General features: G+C 40.4%; 1 protein-coding gene across 7 annotated transcripts in view; it reads left to right on the top strand.

Annotated features, from left to right (window-relative positions):
* The window catches only part of CTDSPL (CTD small phosphatase like), a 79624-nt gene extending 60563 nt beyond the window's left edge, over positions 1 to 19061 (top strand). For 4 of the 7 annotated variants that reach the window (XM_062505942.1, XM_062505954.1, XM_062505959.1 and 1 more), the window contains 5 exons: positions 3778 to 3834; positions 10823 to 10915; positions 12547 to 12732; positions 14594 to 14715; positions 14786 to 19061. In XM_062505942.1, coding sequence (XP_062361926.1) covers positions 3778 to 3834; positions 10823 to 10915; positions 12547 to 12732; positions 14594 to 14715; positions 14786 to 14840 — 513 coding nt within the window. In that variant the 3' untranslated portion in view covers positions 14841 to 19061. Of the gene's footprint in view, positions 1 to 3777; positions 3835 to 10822; positions 10916 to 12546; positions 12733 to 14593 lie in introns of all 7 variants that reach the window. The other 3 variants (XM_062505950.1, XM_062505968.1, XM_062505978.1) reach the window with 1 other exon arrangement.
* Positions 19062 to 20528: the final 1467 nt, after the last annotated feature.

Below are 20528 nucleotides of genomic sequence, written 5' to 3' on the forward strand. Positions count from 1 at the left end.
GCTGGATTGGGGAGGAGCCATGCCTACCTACTTAAACAAGAGTCAAAAATAAGAAGGGAAAGCTGAATTTAAAAGTGTAATTGGGTATAATAAAAATGAAGCATTAGCCTTATTGTTACCTGAAAGGTAAAAATACAGGTTTGCTTTGTGAGTGCTGTGGGTAATTTTTTACTGTGACTTTTCTTCTGGTTTTGAAGCAAAATGAGATTTGGTTTAGGTGGCTATTAATTATTTTTTAACCATTTTAAAGAAATGCATGTTTAATGGTTGACACAGTTGCAAACCTCTGTTTTAGGACTGAGGTTTGCAGAGTGTTTCTTAGCAGGCTCCTTTTAATCCTCCCATTCATTCAAATAATATTTAATGGGTATTTAAATGATGTTGAGTAGATATATAAGAAAAACCAAAAGATTTTTCTGCTTGATGATGAGCACTGAATAATGTTTTGTGTGAGGGAAGGAAAACTGGTCCTTTTTTTTGTGTGGGGTCAGTAGAGTTGGGCAGATGTTGGAGTTTCTGCAGAATTTGAGTCTTAGGGCTACAGTGGTGTTATTTCAATTTGAAACCCTGTGACTTGGGGTGTGTAAGAGAAAACCAAGTGCTGGAGGAAATGAATTTAGTTGTTTAGTGGCTGGAACTGTCCAGTGGTGCTGTTGGGGTTTTGTTTCATCAAGGGAAATTGTTCAGCTGAATTAAGACCATTAATTGTCATCAGAATTAATGATACATTCCAGCAGAGCAGGGGTTTGAACACCTGTGTGCACCCTGCTCTGCCTGGATAGTCAAATTACTTTTTTAGTTTGTTGGGGTTTGGGGGTATTTTGGGGCTTTTTCTTCCATTGAAACACGTCTGCTCTAACCAGGTACATCCCCACTTAAAAGCTGGAAAAGCATACATAAATTTGAGAGTTTTAGTAGAAAAGGCTTTATTTAAAGCGCCTGATACTTTAGAATTCGTAATTCTGTTATGAAATAGGCTTCATATTTCAAATGCAGATTACATGTTTTTTTGACACAACCAGAGAGGTAGAATATTTAAAGTGCTCTTTATGAAAGCAGCAACATCTGAGGGAGGGTAATTCTCATCTTTTTATGCCCCTGCATATTTGTGAAGCTTTAAGGAGGTACTAGTCTTTCATGTCAGGTGCATATTAAAGGAATAAAGTTTGGGGTTCTTTGGCAAGAGTAAAAAAGGAATAGATAGGTTAGTTATCATTCCCATCATAAAACAATAATAGAAGCAAAAAAAAAAAATTACTGAGTTAAGGAGATGTAAACATGGTTTTGTATAAAATTTATTAAACCACATGCAAGCCTGGAATGTAGTCCTATTCAAAACTGGTAGTGAAACACCTTTAGAACATTTTAAATGCTGAAATTTTTTGGTTGTTTTTTTTTTTTTTAATATAAACAGTTCTAACTGAGCTGAAGATTTTCAGTGGAAATGCATTGCCTTTTTCCAGGCTCTGTCTCTGTGGTTCCCACTGGAGGCATGGACGTGCTTCATGTGCACAGTGCCACAAACCTTTACCCAACAAATTGCTGCAGACTTTTCTCTTCCTTTCCCTCCCTGAGGAGCACAGAACTCCAGTCCATGCTCCTCTCCTTATCACCAGTGCCAACAAGAAAGCAAAATAATGCCTGAAGTATAAATGGGGGAAGCAAATGTGTAGTTGGAAGTAGTTTGGTTATAAAGTCTGGAGGTGATTCCTATTTGTTAGAAAAAACCACCGTCGCTCACACCGAATGTGGTTTTCTCTGGCATCTGGTTGATGTTGCTCCTGTTAGGATTAAATTCTGTAAAAGCTGTAGTTTTACCAGGGGGTTTCAAAACCTCAGCAGCTTGCAGTGACCTATTCTTTTGCTGCTGCTGCAGAGTATTTCTCTTGCTGAAGGGAGTCATGCATATAAAAATCCTTCAAGTGTGTGCAAGCCTCTTCAAAGTCTGCAGGGAGCTGACACCCACTGGAAAACTGGTGGCTGAGGCTTCTTGACAATTCATTTGGGTTTCTTTTTAAGGTGAAGCATCAGAAGTTCTGTGTAGCTGTTCTGTGTCTCTTAGAGCTGCAGAGTATCCTCTCTATCTGAGGGGCTTCATGCAGGGAACAGATGGGAGCCTTCCCTCTTTGTCAGAGCAGAAAGGGGAAATTGCTCAGCGTCAGATGAGAAAAATCTAGATTGACCTGGATTGATTGTGTGTATTTGAGGAATTCTTCGGATCACACCAGCACAGAGGTCAGCAAAGGGGTGGAATTCTCCATCAGCAGCTGCTCTGGAGGTCTGGTTGCCAATCCTGGCTGCTCAGGATGAGAGGATTCCATGTAACCTCTCCTGTGCCCTCAGACCCAGCACTTGCAGGTGTCAGATCAAGCCATCTTCTTTATTTCTTTGCTCCTGAGAAAGGGTGTTTCCCTCCACATAAATTCTTGTGGTCATTTTGCTCTCCTGGCAGGAAGGTTGTTTGACAGTGGAATTAGCATCTGGTTTATCCAGGGAGTGGGATCAAAGTGCTGCTGGCAGGTTAATACTGCAGGATCCTCTTTTCCCACCATTTTTTCACAGAGCACCTGTTTAGTCTCCCCAGTTTGTGATCTGCTTCTTAAGGCACTTTACCTCGGCTGCTTCTCTGCTTTCTTGGCACACCTTTTCCCCCCTGAATGAGTTTAAAGCCTGTTTCCAGTCCCACAGATACTTCAGGGGCAGCTCCTTGGTGGTTCCTGAGATCAGCCTGTTGACTGATCCAGAAAACCAGGTGGGAACATCTGTACCAGTCTCACAGAGCTGAGTGAAGATGTTTTCCAGCCTTAGCTTGATAATGCCACTTACAGACTGGGCAGTGTCCATGAAAGATACTGGCTGTTGATCAGTCCTGTTAAAGGTGTGTTTGGAAGCTGCGTCTCAGCCATTTCCAGGCTGCAGGTGATGGACTGAGCTCCAGGCTTCAGCCAGGCACGTTTGCATGACTGTTTTTTTAGAATGGACACAGTGCATGAGCTGTACCTAAGTGTGGTGTCCTCTTGAACCAGTAAACATTGGCAGCAGCCTGTTCCCAACTACCCCTGCTGTCCAGCCAAGATGAGATTATGTACTCCTCAACTGGCTGCAAGGCCACTCTCCTGCTTTCCAAGGCAATTTTACTTGACCAGCAGTTTTTCACAATAAGTCTTGAGAATTAAGTTGTGTTCGACAGGGTGGAAAAACGGATTCAAGGACTTGGGCAGAGTGTGCCTGCTCTTCCCTTGGGAATTAAAATGCAGTTTTACATGATTAGGTTGATTGGTATTGGCATGTTTAGAATCCTTTAGCTATCCAACTACAGTCTTGTTGCAGCTGCTGATTCAAATATGACCACTGGGTATTACTTTTACCATGTGTTTATTTTTAATTTATTCCCCAACTTATGACCTCGAGTGGAATGTGTACAGTACACAGTTGATTTTATTGATGGTCATTTATCCACAAAGACTGGATGGCAGAGTTTATCCAAAGAGATGTTTTCCTGACGAATACACTCAGTGGTAGTGGGGGTTATTCAAGCAGTGAAGCGTGCTAGATTTTACGAAGCTTAAAAATAGGAGAGAAGAGGGAAGTTCAGCATCTGGAATTACAGCTGAGTTTCTGCCTTGTGTAAGAGCACACACAGAGTGGGTATGTGTAGTCAATAATGATGATGAACTTGCTCCTCAGAAGTTGGTACTCTTCCCTTCTATGTCCCTGCAATTTTCCCTCTAACAATCTTATTTTGAATGCTGATAATTTCCTTGTCCTTCCTTCTAGCCAATTAGCAATGCTGATTTCATTGTTCCTGTTGAAATTGATGGAACCATACATCAGGTAAGTGCTGTTTTTTCCTTCAGCATTGTGTCCTGAGTCCCAGAACGTTCTCCTTCTCCGTTTGCTGCTTTATATCTGATAATTTCTCCTTTGGCAAAGCATGGAATCTGTGTATTATGGAAAGCAGACAGGCATCCCTGTGTGGTCGGGTGGAGTATGTCTCAGGACTTCAGTACTTGACTCTGAACAAAAAAAAAAAAAAAAAACCAAACATTTTCAAACAGGAAATTATGTAAAGATGGGCTTTCAAACATTGCTGGGTCCAGAAGAAGCTGCTTGAACACTGCATTTTTCATTCCCTCTGACACAAATAGGACATGGGTCGGCCTTAGTATCTGCTGGTAGCTCATATGCTAAAGGTGATTTATATTTTATAAAAGTATAAAGGAAGAATAGACATTTATTCAGTTTTTGTGGCACTCTGTGTTCAATTTCTGTCCCCTTTTATCCCTGTAAGTAATTCAGGTTCCTCTGATAGGAGTTATTATATACTTCAGCATATTTGAAAGGTCTGGACAAAATCATGAAGAGACTGATTTCTGTGTCTTATTCTTTAAGAACTTCACTTAAGGCTCTAAGAAATGGTTTTGAGTAAATGCAAAACGCCCATAATTTGAAAATCAGTCCCCTCCATGTATCTTGGATTGGTGTCTTTAATCAGTAGTCATTTCTGAAGGGTTGAATAAAATCAATTACAGTGCTGTTACTTTCCCTCTTCAGACAGACCTTGAAGTTCTTGCTGGAGATGAATTAAACAGATTAATGTGAAGTTGAGCCTTTCTGACACATCAACTCTGTAAATTGTTTGAACCATCTTCTGTTGGGTGGTGGATGTTACAGTTAGTGAGGAGCAAACCTTCCCTAGATGTGATTTAACAGAAATTTTAAGTACTTTAAATTCTAAAATTTTGTTTATGTATTATCTTTATGGATTATTTCTACCTGGACAAAGAGATTTGTATATTTTAATCTTGTGTTAATTGGTGGATCATAAATTAGTTCATAATTTTGTCTGATTTCCTGTGATGGAAAATCTCCATGTATCTGTCACTCTTACAGCAGTTTCCGAGTATCAGTCAGTGGACTGAAACCTGCTTTAAAGTAATAGTTGCTTTGACAATTTTTACACTGTGCCTGTTTTATGTAGAAAAAAATCATATCTAGGGTACTTCCACCTGTAATGTTCACCAGAGCTGATGCTTACAACATTTAAGTGATGTTTTGGGAGATTTGTGATTTTCAGTCCTGATTTGATACGGGTTTTAGCTGTGTTTGTGTGCTGTAGAACAGACAAATTCTCTCTCCTAAAACTTTACTGAATGCTTTTGGAAGTGAACTTTTGAATGGCTTAGAGTTGTGATCACTTTGCTTGTCAGGATGACAGATTTACATTTGGAAACAAATCCCAATAAAAGACTTGGGCTTTATAGTCAAACATTTCAAAAGCCTTTGTTGCTTTTTCATTCCCTGCTTGCAAACTCTCAGATTCTTCACCAAAAATGATGTAGTTTGGCAACTGAGGTGACTCCATGTGGGGGAAAACAGCAACAAAAACAACAACAACAAAAAAAAAAAAAAACCTACAAACAAACAGGAACCCCACAGCTGGGTCCAAAGGGAGTGGGATTGTGCATCCCCTCCTCTCACAGAGGTGGTCAAGTGAAATTGGTTTCTGTGCTTTGCTGGAAACTCCCTGCATGACTTTGAAGGAAATTGCTTCACTCTTTGTATTTCAGGTTCATTACCTCTAACACAGGTAAATACTTCAGGCACATTTGGATGGTAAAAATGAAGGTGATTGTAAGGAATTTGTGATTCTTGAAATAAAGGTGATTTGTGTGGCGCACAGAATAGGCAAAGCCTGTGTGTGTGACACCTCTTGTAATATTGCTGACATTCAGAAATCTTTTCTTTTTTGTTTTACACTGTGATAAAGGGCAAAAATGGATATTCTGGCTGAGTCTGATGGGCATTAGCACAGGCTGTAGAGCTCTGACAACCTGTTCCCTCTTCAGACCTGTAATTCTGTAGTCACTTAGAGCATAAGTGAGCTGATCTGAGCAATTTCTGTCATTTATCAGGATTTGTCATCTCTATAATGCATGTCCATTTTCTTTAGCAGTTTATAAACTCCAAGATTAATCACTGACATTGAGAAGTATTTCCACCTGTGCAAAATATCCCAGGGTATGGGAAATGTTATGGAACCACACTGTCCATAGTGCATATCCCTGTTTTACCAGTGAGCCTGGTACCTTACCATGCAGGAGGTTGGCAGATTTTTTACTGTCCTTGAACTCTGCCTGAGGCAGAACCCCAGTGGAAGCAAACTGAGAAACACCATTTTAGAGGTGCTCACTTGTAGAGGAACTTGAAATTATATGAGATTGTTCAGATCTCATATACCAAAAAATACAAGTTGTGGCAAATTGAATTGCTGTACTCCTGAAAGAGTTTTGAGTGGTAAATGCTGGTTGGGTGTTGTTTTTTTTCTTGCAGTTCAACAGAGGTCTTAAAAAAAAAAATGTCTTTAGTTTGGGGAATTTGCTTTCCCTTATATAATTTATAATCCAAAGGTCAGAAAGACTCTTGTGTTTTTTGTTTTTATAGGGAGGACAATTCATCATCCTAAAGGGTGCTTGGGTAAACGAGCTTCCCTAGATTAAAAAACAGCTTTTCTTAACATCCCTTCTCCCTTTCCCATCTTTCTTTCTCCAGTCTAAATTACCTTATCTTTCAAAAGGATTTGTCATTTTATTTCAAGAAGGAAATAAATCAAGTGTGACAGAACCTCCCTTTCTTTCTGCTGTGGGTCTCTGGATGCCTGCAGAGGCTGTGCCCATCCTGGGCTGAATTCCCAGAGGAAAATCCCACACTGTGTGCTGGGAGCAATGGCCCAGGTACAGAAGGGGGGTTCTGGTGCAGGCTGACCCTTCTGGCCACTCCTCTCATTCCACTCTGGTTCTCTTGGGTGTGAAAGGAGATCAGAGCTGGTCCTGCTCTCCCAAACTGCAAGTGGGAAATCCAGTGCAATGTGTTGGAGCTCACCGAGGGTGGAGGTGGTGGCTGGAGGGAGATGTGAATTCAACCTGTTTGGTACCTTGATTTAACTCTGCAGGAGCACATCCTCCTCTTTGCACCAAGAGCAGAGTGACCACAGCCCCCAGACCAGAAACTGCATCAAATGCAGCTTTAACCCCCAGCAGGTGAAGGTGTTTTAGGGAATGTTTGTCCCTCATCTTTCATCCAAACTGAATTTTGGTGGCTTTGGGCCTTGCTTTTGGTGTCCAAGAGGGCAGCCATGAAGAGCCTGATTTGGTGTTACTTCTGAGTTTTATTTTTAAATACAGTTTTTTTTATTGAGTAAAACTGATTTTTAAGTGTTTTTTTTGGGGGGGTGAGGGGGAGTTAATTCAATTAGTTGCTTATTTTTAATTGTTGAAACCTGAAGGAACGTTTGGCATGTATACTTTGAACGTAATATGCAATTTTTTTTTCCCTTTTTTAATGATGTGGGGGAATGGCTGTTTGAATAATAATTTTCCTTCCTGTAAAGCACAGAATTTATGGATTTTCTTGCAGAAGGCTGTGGCCTGGTTCAAGTAATCCAGGATAGGCTGTATCCATTCTAACTGGCCTATTCTTGGTTACTTGCACTGGGACACAGCCACAGCTCTGTGACCCAGGACCACGAGGGACACGTGGGATTTTCTGCTCTCTGCTCAGAAGAGACATGAAACAGGAGATTACAGCAGTTGGAATTGTCATGGGCAGATTTTTTTGCAGTCGTTACTTGCAGATTTCCTGATTGCTAAGCTGGTTTTGAAAGGCAATTCTATGCATACTGTTAAAGTGATTGAAAATGAGCTGGGTTTGTCTTTGGGTTTCACAAATACTGAGTCTCTATAGGTTGAGGCTGCTTTGAGGTATAGAAAATTCATGTGGAAATACGAAGTGCTTGGAAACAATTAAAGATAATAGCTTGTGTTGTGCCATTAGCAGCTGTAATAATCCTGTGGAAACATGCCTAGTGCCTGATTTGTGCTTAAAATGTTGAGTAGGGTTCACTTTAAATAATAAAAGACTATATTCCTCTAAATTCTTGATGTGATATGGAAAAAAATTAGTGAGAGTAAAACAAAAAAAATATGGATTTTTTTTTTTTTAATGTCCTGGAACAGTATGTAAATCTCAGAAAAATGCCAGGAGCCAGTTAGTCTAGAGATTTCAACTGAAGACATCAGGCAATGGAGGAAAAAGCCAAGCCACAAATAACCATGCAGCATTGAGATTCGAGTCCAGCCACTAACAAAGTAAAGGGGAAAAATTTCCAAATGAGAAGGAAGAGGAGAAAAGAGCTGCACTGTCAGCTGAAGAAAGCTTTTTATGTGAAGTAAACCAAAGAGATTTTGTAGCCCAGGATACCAGTACATTTTGGAGTTGCTTCCAGGGTCTAAGTAGGACTTCTCAAAGAAAACTTCAAGGAGAATAACTATCTAGAGTATTAAGATATGCTGTTCTGCCAAAAAAAAAAAAAAAAAGCAAAGGAATTGGGGCTTTTACAGGGGGGAGGGGGAAATTTGGTGAGACTTCATCTTAAGAAATGACATATATTATTAATTGGGCATTTAATATGAGAAGTAAACCTGTTGGCCAGATCCCAGCAGGGAAAGATTTAAGGCAAAGCAGCAGGAGAAATTGAAGTAGAGGAGGCTGTGAGTGCTCTGTGGTGGATCAGGAGCCCTAAACTGCAGAAGGGAGACCATCCAACTAAAAATGCTGTGTATTCACAGCTAATCCTGAATTAGGAGCCCTGAAAACAGCCAAAGGAGTGTTTATTGCAAAGATTGGCAAATGCAGCCCAAGCTGTGGCTCAGAGCTCTGGGGTTGATTTACTGTGTGCTCCTGATGGAGGAGGTGGGTTGTGTTGCAAGCAGCAAAGTTCACATCCTTGGCAGGGAGTTTGTAATTACATTCCAAGTGGAAATACTTTACTGACAGGCCCAGAGATAGGCATGGACAGCAAAGAGGAGTCTTTTTCTGCTGAGGCTGGAAGCACTGGGCTTTAAAAGGGAAATTTAATGTTAGATTCCAGCACTTACTCCCCAGGAATGATGTTAAGACTCTGGGGTGCCCCTTTTGTGCCCTCAAAAGTAAATGTAGGAATAAAACTGAAGGCTAAACAATCGAGAATTCAATTATTAACTTGGATCCTCCTGTCTTTCCTCTCACATCTGGGAAGTTGGATACTCTCTGGGTACCCAAATGCAGAGGGACTGCAGCTGTCTTTAAAAAAATGCTAAGGTAGAATTCGGAGAGGAAATGCTACAACACAACTTTGTGAAGAAAGAATTAAATGAAAAATTAATTGCATTGTTATAGGAGAGGCAATTACTTTGTTTATGCCTGGTAAAATACAGGAAACATTGCTGTGATTTTCTGGAAAGAGAGTGGTGTTGAAGTACATCTGCTAACTATCTTTAATCCATAAAATGTCATAATCATTTGATGGGTTAGGTGCTGTTGTGGTTGTTTAAAACAAAAAATCTGGGTTATAAATTGTTATCTGTATCAAAGTTGGAATGTAGTGCTTCTGGTGCCAGAAGTAGTTCAGATAAATTTCACAGAAATAACTTAAAGACTTCATGGTATGACCTGTATACTTTATAAAGGGGAAAAATTAACATTTCTGGTTTAGTCATTAAGGTGCAGCTCCATCATACATGTTTTAAAAAATACTTTGCTTTCAAATTTAGCTTTTCGATTTCAGTTACACGGTTTTCATCTTCTTTTGCTGAAAGCTTTAATTGTTATACTTGAGTTCAAGGTGCTGTTCTGTATTTTTCTCCTTCTGGCTTTTTCTCTGGGCACCTTGATTTATTTTTTTTTTTACCTCTTATTAGTAGGAATCTAGTAAAATGCATACAATTAATCTAGTTTTACATATCAAAGAACGAAATTCCTGAAATAGCATCAGTCTTGCAATTCCTCCTGAATTCAGCTGTATGCCAAACTTCTCCACTTGAAATTTCAAGCATTAGTGATTATTTGCCAAACAAAAGAAGATAAAATGCTGCCAATGTTTTCTCTCAAACTTTTAATCTAACTGCAAACAAGACAGATAAATATTTTTCAAGCAGACTCCCCTCTTCAGCTTCCCAGTATATTGTGAGCTGTTTTTAAGCTTTCTGAGCAGCAGATTCCTTGTTTTGGTATCTTCTGTGAGCACAGAATCATCTTGTGTGCTCTGAAAGGAGAAGCAGGGAGGTTTTAATATCTGCTAATCAGGTTGATGACAGCAGGCAGCCAAGCCATCAGCTGAAGGCAGGATGCTGAAGAGGAGGGAAATCCTGGGAATTTGCCATCTTTTGGCAAGGTCTTCTTTAGAAGACGCTGTAGACTTTGTCAGATTTCAAACCCAGCATTTTTAGACATTCTGCATAGTGCTGTGAAGATTTTTTGCTGAAAAGTGTTCTCTGTAGAGCTGGAGGGCTTGATCACTCTCCATGGTGATTTGTGGCACTTAGCACCTGGAATTTCAAAAATGAAAGAATCAGCCACAGAATGAAAACAGGTCCCTGTTGTGCAATTCCTGCTGTCACAGAGGCTTCATCAGATTTATTCCTTCTGTGGAGCTCTTCAGCTTTCTAGCACCAGAATGGCTTTGGTGGAGAGGCCCAAATCCTCCCTTCTTGAGAAGCCCTCCTGTCTCCCTTTGCCTCTAAAGAGATTTTTTTGAGGAGCACCACTGCTGATGATGCTCAGTGTTTGCAGTTGTATGGTCAGCAGGGGCTTGGCTGTCATTATTGGATCTCTGCTTTTATCTTGCATACTTCTCTTCTTCCCAGCATTTCATTTAACTGCTTCCCTGTTAACCTTTGTTTCAAGTGCTGGGATTGCAAAAGTGGTTTGTTTTTGTTTTGTTTTGTTTTGGGGCTTTTTTTGTTTCCTTGAGCACCATCTGATCCACATGCTGTTATCATTCCAGGTTTATGTATTGAAACGACCACATGTGGATGAGTTTCTTCAGAGGATGGGAGAGCTCTTTGAATGTGTACTCTTCACAGCCAGTCTAGCCAAGGTTTGTTCCTCTCTTCATCTCTTTAACCCTTATGGTGCTGGTCAGTGGACTTTTTGGTTGGGTTTTCTATGGATAATTATTTCCACAGTTGGTACTATCTTAATTTTTCCCCTTCTTTTCTGCTTCTTTGTCTGACAGTGTGTACTTTGTCTGCTAGTGTGTGGGTAAGTGTTTCCATGGTAACACCATCACATATGGGCTTGTCTCATGATGTAGCCTCCATGCATTGCTCATGATGCCAATATGAAAGGCTCACAAGTTACCATGGTTATAGTGAGAAATTAGAACAAATAGTGTGCGAGTGAAGCAGCACATGAAAGCTGGGCATGAAATAAAACACTGAATTAAACCTGTCTGCACCATCAACCAGTGACAGAAACTCACTGGAAATTGGGAACCACAGTTCTTGCTCTGGTGGGGTGCAATTGCAACCTGGAGTTAGAAAATGAGGCCTTTTTTTGCAAAGCTTGAAACATCCCCAGGAATATTTTGTGCCCTCTGGTTCTGCAGTAGCAGTAGTGGCTCATAGGTAGATTTTGTGGTAGATGTTACAGTAGTAGAGTGGTCTGGAATTCTTCACTTTCTTCATTGTATTGTATTTGTGGTGTCTTGTTTGTAAGATGATATTGGTTATTTCTAAATAGTGCTCAAGCATGGCAAGCTTTTGCTCCAGCCGAGTGTAGAGATGGTGGAAGGGGACAGGACCCTGATCTTCTGTACAGCCTTTTTCCCCCTGCATTCTCTTTACCACATACTGTTTTGTCATGTTGAAAAAATCCTAAGTACTGCCCAAATTTCATACTGAAATGATGTGCCTTATTTCATAATCAAAAGAAGATTGATTTCAATATCAATTTTTTTTCTTGGTTTAAAATATAGGAATATGGTAACTCTTGTTGTGCAGTAATAAGATACAGCTACCATTTTCAATTGTGTGGTTATCCATGTTCAAGTTTATTTGGATATTTCTTCTTGGTCAGTTTATATAAATTGTTGGATTCTAAGCTATGCCTCACTTTAAGTATCATCTTACGTGTAAAATGAGAATTTTCCTGGTATTGTACATGAGTATTTTTATTAATAACATCTTTGGCTGCTGTTTATTGGCCTAATTATGCAATTTGGTAATCTTAAGAGTCTTGCTGACCCAGTTGGTCCAAGGGCATCATTTGGCAGAGCCATTTCAGGCTCAGATTTGTTCACTGCAGTTTGTCTTCAGAGGCACATGGAAACAAACCAGCTGGGGAAAAGCTTCATATTGATTTTCTATTAACGTTGGCTGGTTTTATGGTAATGGTAGGTGAGATCTCTGGATCCATCAACCTCTAGAAAACTCTCAGGGTAATTCTAATCTGGCCCTGAGAATAAAACCTAGTCAGTGAATCACAGAAAACATTTATCGAGTGCAAGTTAGCCTTCTCTAGAAAGGTAGTTGTCCTACTTCTGCTTTATTTCTTTATTAATCACTTCAGGTTTGCAGGGGAGTGAGTTAATTACAAGGAGCAGGGAAGAAAACGGAGAAAAAGGGCATGAAAAACCTGAAATTACTTTGTGTCCCTTCTTTGTCTGGCTCTGTGAATCAGCCTGATCTGATGGTTGCTAACTTGATGTTTCTGACTTCTGTTTTTAAGTATGCAGACCCAGTGGCCGACTTATTGGATCGCTGGGGTGTGTTCAGGGCAAGGCTCTTTAGAGAATCCTGTGTTTTCCACCGAGGGAATTATGTGAAGGATCTGAGTCGACTGGGCCGTGAGCTGAGTAAAGTTATTATAGTAGATAATTCTCCTGCATCTTACATCTTCCATCCTGAAAATGCAGTAAGTATTCAGAGTACTGGAGCGTAACTTCATCTCTCTGGCCCTTGCCCAGATTTTGTGATTCAGAAAATAAGACTTCTCAGAGCACTGGCTTCTGTCAGATTCTGTTGTTTTCTTAGGCTGCGGGTGGGTTCTGGGGTTCACTGCCAAATGGTGAAGGACATGGGCAAACTGATCTTGACAGATGTCACAGCCATGACTGCTCGTGTGCTCTGAGCTTTGGCTGTTGGCTTGAGGTCCAGCAGTTTTGAGGAATACCAAGTGGTGTGGAACCTGAAAAACCAACCTGGCTCTAAGAAACAAAGCTGCCCTGCAGCACAGGTTTTGTTCTTTGGAGTAGTGATTACAGAAAAAATGATTGGCTTGAACTTCTTTAGGTACTCCCATATTTTTCATCGTATGAATAATATTTTATTAGGCAAGATAATTAATGCTTTACTGGTTGCTGTTGAGATCTGCATTTGTGGGTAAGGGAAAGAAAAAAAGTCAAGATCCTGTCGTGTTGTTATGCTCCTCTCCCAGTTATTTTGTCATAACTCCATAATTAGAACTGTTAGTCAACAAGTTCACTAAGGTTTAGGAATAAGGATAAAGGGCAGGCAGCAGTTCTGTAGGGGAGAGCACTGGGGAGCAATGTGCATTTTCACTGTGTGTTTGTATTGGCTCCAGGAGCTCTGATGGAGAGGTCTGGGGTGCTCCATCCATGGCTGCAGCCAGTACAGCTGCTCACATCTGCTGTAGCTGCCAGGGGAGAAGCTGAAGCTCTTAGATCTGCTGACTTTTAGACAACCAGCCTGTGCACTGTTTGCTTTGATGTTTCTAGGCTGCCTTCTCTGTGAACTGTTAAAATCAGTGTAGGAAATCTTTTATTAAGAACAGTGTTTTGCACAATCCTGCCTTTCCAGAATAGCTTTTTTTTTCTCCTTTTTTTTTTTTCTTTGTGACATGAGCTATTTATCTTCCAGCTTTAAAGTTCAGATCCTAATATTGTGATGCCCTAAGTGATGTGGTGAAAACATTTTTTCTGGTTGGTGCCACACATGGTTTAAAGCTTCCATTTATAATAACCTGGACCTGTAGCTCTAATTTATGTTCATGGTTAAAATTAAAAAACCTGATCCAAGATCATTATTTGGTATCTTGGAAATCAGTGCCAAGGAAATAAGGAGCTGTAGAAATTTGGGAGTTGAAATTAAGGGCCTTGTCAGAGTGGTTTAATCATGTATAGAGAAGTGCTGCTGGCTGACTGATACTTGAGTCTCTGCAGAAACCAGAGCTTGTAACAAGATCCAAGATAGTCTTGAAAAGACCTCAGTGTGCTCCCATGGTGAAGATACACAGAACACCTTCCCCAAGTCCAGCCCATATATTTAAGAAGGGTTATATTATATGTGTTATTTTCTGAACCCACTCACTAGATCTAACTTTTTAACCTGAACAATGTTCTGCCTTTGCAGTTAAACATTTTCTCCAAACCCCATACCAGAAGGGGTTGTTGCTGCCTGCCTGTGCCTGGTGACTCACTCTGATAATTCTTAGAGGGAGGAAAAAAAACCAAAAATATTTGCCTGTAAATAAAGTGTCAGTGCAGCTTCATAAGCTGTGTCTGCCTTCCAGTGTGTTCTGGATACCAAGGAGGCAAAGCAAGGGGTCATGTGGGTCACCTGGACATGCAGGTGAAGGTCACCTGTCCTGGTTGGGCTTGGGGTTGAACCTGCTGCTCCATCTGAATGGCAATGAGTAGTTAATTGCCATGATTATTACAGCATGTTGATGATGTACAGAACACCTGCACAGACAAAACTCACATGACTCTTACATCATGAAACCCTCTCAGTGTTTGTTGGTTGCTTTGTTTCAGGTGCCTGTGCAGTCCTGGTTTGATGACATGACAGACACAGAGCTGCTAGATCTTATTCCTTTCTTTGAAGGACTAAGCAAAGAGGAAGAAGTTTACAGTATGCTTCATAAACTCTGCAACAGGTAGCCCTTAACTCTGACTGACTCCTGCTCCTAGATTGCAGTTGCTAGAGGCTGTCTCCATCTCTTTCAGCTCTTTCAAATGTAAGCTTTGGGGAGGTCACCCCTGTCAGAAGTGCTACTCTTGATCTTCCTGTTACATTGGACACGAAGGACAATCATGAGTGATGCTCTTAAGCCTTCAGAAGCCTGACTCCTAAGGTCATGTGTTCAGACTACTTTTATAAAGGAAAAAAAAAAAAAGAAGCTATTTTAAATGGGACTCTTTTAATTAATTTCATAAATGGACATCTTTTACTGGATCAGCTTTTCTTAAAACATGCCAAAAAAAAAAGAAGCTTGTATTTCAGCAGTTGAATTTCTCTCCCTTTCTTCCCCTCCCACTATGCAGACAATTTTACCCCCCTGCTTAGAGCAGTTGACCTGACTCTGAATTTTTTCTTACAGAATGAAGTGCCTTTTTGAATGTTATTTTAAGATAAAAATTCATTTTTGTATAAGATGTATTTCCAGACATCTTTTAGTCTTGTATTGTCTAAATGCTTTAAAAGGAAAAAGGAAAAAAAAAAATTTATAGAGCACTGTAATATATAACAAAGGAAAAAGTTGAAACCAAGATGCTGGGTTCCTGTCTCCACGATGACATTGTGTTACACTTTGTCATGCTCAGAAGGTTCAGGTGTTCGTGGGAGGGGTGAATTGGGGTCATTAACGTGGTTGTTTCACTGATGAGGATTTTGGGCACAGTTTTAAAACATATCTGCAGTTGTTGGAGTATTTAGGGAGTGATGGAGTTGAGGAAACGAGGTGGCTGATAGACCTAAAGCACCTTTAATTCCAGACAGATGAAGTTCTGCTGTCTCTGCTTACGCACAACTGCCATGCCTCTTTTTTGGAAAACCATTATCTTGGGAGAACGGCGAAGAGATCTATTTATTAGTTTAAGATTCTTTTCTCAAAACAACCCATCTGGGTAAGCTGGATCTATATTGAGCTGTTTGGAGTACTTTTTTCTTTTAATTGCTGCTACTGTATACTCACCAAATGGAGTTGACCATCGGCTGTTATACTGTTTTTGCCACTGTGCCTGTGCTATGAGACATTTTCTGTAAGCTGCAAACTTGGGCAATAAATAAAATGCAGGCTTCATAACCCACCCCCATGGATTAATCCATTGGTATCTGCTATACAGAGAACCCAGTTAAAGGTGACTTGTAAAGGTTGTTTTTTTTTTTTTCAAATTAAGATGAAGCCCTCGCCTTTCTTTGAAACGTGAAAATGCAGGAAATATTTTGCCCACACCTTTGATTTGTATTTCTTTTTCCCCAAGGTGTAAGGTGCAGATTAGGAGCTGTATCAAGTCTTGCTGGAAGGGCAGAAGTTACTGGCCTAGACTAAAATTTGCCTTCTGGCTTTGGAGTTGAGTTAGACTCACCTCTGAATCTGAAAGCCTGCTTAACATCTTCTGCAGTGCCATAGATACCTTTTCAGATGAATGATTTTTAAACATTTTATGCCTTTGAAGAACAAGGCACAATTTTAATTTCCCCCCCTTTCCAGTGTCACCTTTCAGTTATTGTCCACAGCAGAAATCTGCAAACATAAAAAATGCAGCTGCATTTGGCTGTCGTCAGAGAAGACTAAATGGACTATTTGGTGCTTCTAATTAGCCTCGTGCTAAACTCTGAATTGTAGACCCCCTTTGCCTTTTTTCTTTTTCTTGAAAAGTCCCCATGACTTGGGGGGAAAAAAAAAAAAAAAGGCAAATTTCTTTGCAATGGACTTTGGGGCTTGTGATCCTTGTCTCCAAAACATTGGTGAAGCAGCTTAACAAATCCATCTGAGAGGGGCAGGCCAGTCTACACAGGCAGCGAGTGGGTTGTGGTGGGTGCAGTATCAAACTGAGCCCCCCTTGCAGTGCAGCTGTGCTCCAGCTGTGCTCCAGCTGTGGCAGGGCTCAGGGGTGCTGGAGGCAGTCCTGTTGCACCCATGAGTCTGTATGGGCATCACCCTTTTGTTTCTTAACCAGCTGGCATCACCTTAGTACTGTATAAATCTGTGCCACAACAAAAAGACAGACTGTCGAGTTTAAAAATCCAACATTAAAAAAGCCTACTTTGTTTAAAAATATAGCAAAAAAAAAAAAAAAAAGAAAGACGTATGGATTCTGGTTAGTCCATTAGTGTTTACTTTCAGTTTAAGATGGTTTAATTTTGTATTTGACTCCAGAGTAATGAAACTGTAAGCTGCCAAAAAAAAAAAAAAAGTTCTCTGTGCAGTATTTTCAACTGTGCTTGTGGCTCCTGAGCCTCAGTGCAGTTTGCAGGGAAGCATTCAGGTTGTAGTTAGTCGTGCAGGTATGAGAGGAATGGCTGAAGAAATTCAAAGAGTTTTTCTCGTTAGCATCAGACCAAACAACCAGACAATGAATAAAGTGTGACAGTTGTGACCTGTGGGACATGAGACAAACCATGTCATCCGTTTGCATCTCTGGAAGCAGCGATTTCATGAACCAGTTGCCTTAAGTCTGTGAATGAATGTTGATTATATTATTAAAGTGTCTTGTATTGTTTTCAAATCCACATAGAATGGGCAACTGAACTTCTGCACCAGCCTCTGGAGGGACGGTTCTGTCTGATGATGTTCTGTACAACCATACTTGTACTGTATTATTTTGGCTCTTAAAACCTTCAAATTAAAAAAAAAAAAAAACACAACAAAAAAACTTACTGTAATTTAGTACAGCATTAAAATGACACTTGATTATGATACAAAGACAAAAAACTTAGCACAGCTTTGATCTCTGCTAGTATTAAGAGTATTTTCTATAAGTTCTGATCAGTTCTGGTTTTTTTAACCCACCCAACTCATATGGAAAAGAGTGCTCTGCAGTCAAGTTTGGACTCTCCTGGGTATTCAGATTTGGCCAAAGGGATCAAACTGTCACAGTTGTTAATTTCGACACTATCATCATACTTGAAATTTCAAGTGTTGAGTTTGTGTGGATATACATACACTATATATTTAGAGTTTCTAGATTCTAAAAAAGCAATAGAGTTCTGTCCATAAAGTCAGACAACGAGTGGAATGTTTGTAAAATTTGCAATACGGGTATTTGATTGTATTTTAAATGCAAGATTTTAAGAAAAAAATCAAATAGAAAAAAAAAAAAACAACTTGTTTCCTAAATCTCTTGCATATTTCAAAGTGCAGTTACTGCATGCAGGTCACCAGGGCTGTTACAAACCCTGAATTTCAGTTCTGTTTCTGGGTATTATAGAACTATTAAAAAGTATTTTCCCAGCTGGTCATTCTAAAGAGATGCTGCGTGGCCTGAAGTTCTGTTGTCCTTTTTATGTTGGGTTAAAAAACGGTTTTTTGCCTGTATGGGTATTTTTAAATTAAGCTGTAAGGCAGAATGCCTTAGACCCTTGAAATCCAACAGGAGTGTTAACAATGAAATTGCCATTTGTAACCTTAGGGCTGTGCACAGAATCCTTGTTCACACCAGGAAGCGTGGCAGGCTGGGGATGGGGAGATGGTGGCAAATGTACAATATTGCTGTGTTCATTTAGGTAGCTTTGGAAGAATAATTTGTCTCTTTGTTTTGCCCTTTTGATCTTTATTAAAACAGCAAAAGTTATACGTGGAAGAAACTCAACACCTGGAGACGTTTTGGTTGTCAGTGTACGCAATCACTTTTCTTACAGCATGATTTTGATTAGACTGGTTGGGGACAATAAAGTATCTAAATGACACTGGTGTGTGCTGATGTTGCAGCTTTTGAAATTTCAGTGTATTAAAAAAAAACAACAAACAAGAAATAGAATCTGTAGCTCTGTGACTTCCGAAGGCGTAACCCTCTGTTGGACAGATTGTTTTTAACCTAATAAACCACAGTTCTGCACAGCCCTATTTGTAAAACAAAAACAAGTTTGTGCCTCTGATTCCAAGGTGCTGTGATGTTTTTTTGCCTTTGTGGGGCGAGGAGGGGCAGGTGAGACTGGTGTGGGGCAATTGCTTCAAAATCTCTGGGCTAACTATGCAAAACCAGCTGTCAGTTTCCTGTTTCACATGATGTTGTAAAATCCCAGCTGACTCTCTCTTATTTCTTGTTAAAGATCTATTGGGAGCTCCTCAACAGAGGAGTAAGCAATGGAAATGTTTCGTTCTTTTTCCTTTTTTTTTTCCTTATGATGGAGCTGTTTACACTTTGATGCAATGAACAATCCAGCAATACTTGAGAAACACTACAGATACCATCTGAGTGTTTGCAGGAGAGAGGAGTGTTGTCAATCAGGTATTGAATGGTTTCTTTACTGTCACAAATAAAAAATTTTAACAATATAGTTACTTGTGCATGTAATACTTCTCTGGGAAAAAAGCATTTCTGCACTTCTCCAGTAACAGGCACTGCCCTGAGTCAGCAGGGACTTCACTCCTGCTAATGCACATCCGTGTTAGAGGGTGAAATCACCCATCTCTGTCCCACCCTCCTCCCCCTCTCCTCTTTCTCAGTCACATGCAGGACTCCTCAGTGGCTGCCCTGGCACCTGCTTGTGCAAACAGGGCTGATGAACTGCTGATGAACTCTGCTAAATAAATTGGTGGCGACTCTTGCAGATGTTCCTGCTATTTAGATCTCTTGGATGAGATCATACAATAATTCGTTCAAGTCTCAAAGCTTTGTGACTTCTTTTGAAGGGCTTACTTCAGCTACTTGAATAGCTGTTCTTAACATCACTGCCATATCCACATGAATATCTGAATAAAACACTTTATTTGGTTGGAAAAATCTATTTTGGGACTTTTTATTTGTCACAGTAAGACTTGGGCAAAGCCTTCCTTTCTAGGAAAAGGCACATATTATTGATGCTTTATGAGCAGAAAACCTCAGGCCTGTTGAATTAGCAGCTGGCTCAACATAGCACATTAGTTGCAATTAAAAATATTTTTTAGTTAGTCCTATGATCGGTTGGAATGACCTGGCCTGCCTTTACTTTGTACTGGTTGATCAGGTTTTTGATTTTTTTCAGGTTTGGTTCGGTTTTGGTTTTAATTTTACCAATCTCCTTAGATGCTACTTAGGATAAAGATGCCTTTCTTTTTTTTCTTTTTTTTTTTTTTTTTCACTTGGTAAAGCAAGTGTTTCAAACTTCATAAAACAGCTCATTTATATTGGTGAGAAAGATCCTGTTGTTCTGTGCTGACAGAAACCAAGTGTATGCAGAACTGAATGCACAACAGTCAACACACCTGTGGGCTTTCCAGTGGTTTCTTCCACCCATTTTGTTGTCTTTTGACTCAGAAGGAAAGCCAGCTGATCTGCAGTTCCCTGCAGGATGGGATGGGGCTGTTCCAGGTGGGATGCAGCCTCCAGCAGTTTTCCTGACAAGTGACCTAAACCATCCAGACTTCCCACCAGCCCAACCACGCTGGCAGGAGCCTGGGTGAAGTTCTGCTGGAGTGCTGTGGTTCTGCTGCAGAAGGAATGCTCTGTGGGTGACCCATTGCTTTGGACAGGTTGGCACACTCAGCCTTGGAAAGCTCCCAGGAGCTCTGTTGGGCAGGAGCTGTGCTGGGAGCAGGGTGTCTGTGATGGAAGCTGGGTTCAGGGGCGTTTCCAAAGCACGGGACACACAGGGATCACTGATTCCTGGGATGTAGGGTTGCCTCTGCGGTGCACCCCAATATCAAAAGTTGAGGTTTTGTGGTAAAATCCCACATGGTTTGGCCGTGAATTGGACCAAAGTGAGTTTGGGAAGGTGGTGGCTGTGCTGGTGTCCCCCCATGGTGCCTCTCACTGCCCTCCTTTG

The sequence above is a fragment of the Cinclus cinclus genome, chromosome 1 (assembly GCF_963662255.1).
Source record: "Cinclus cinclus chromosome 1, bCinCin1.1, whole genome shotgun sequence".
In the NCBI taxonomy this organism is placed as follows: Eukaryota; Metazoa; Chordata; class Aves; order Passeriformes; family Cinclidae; genus Cinclus; species Cinclus cinclus.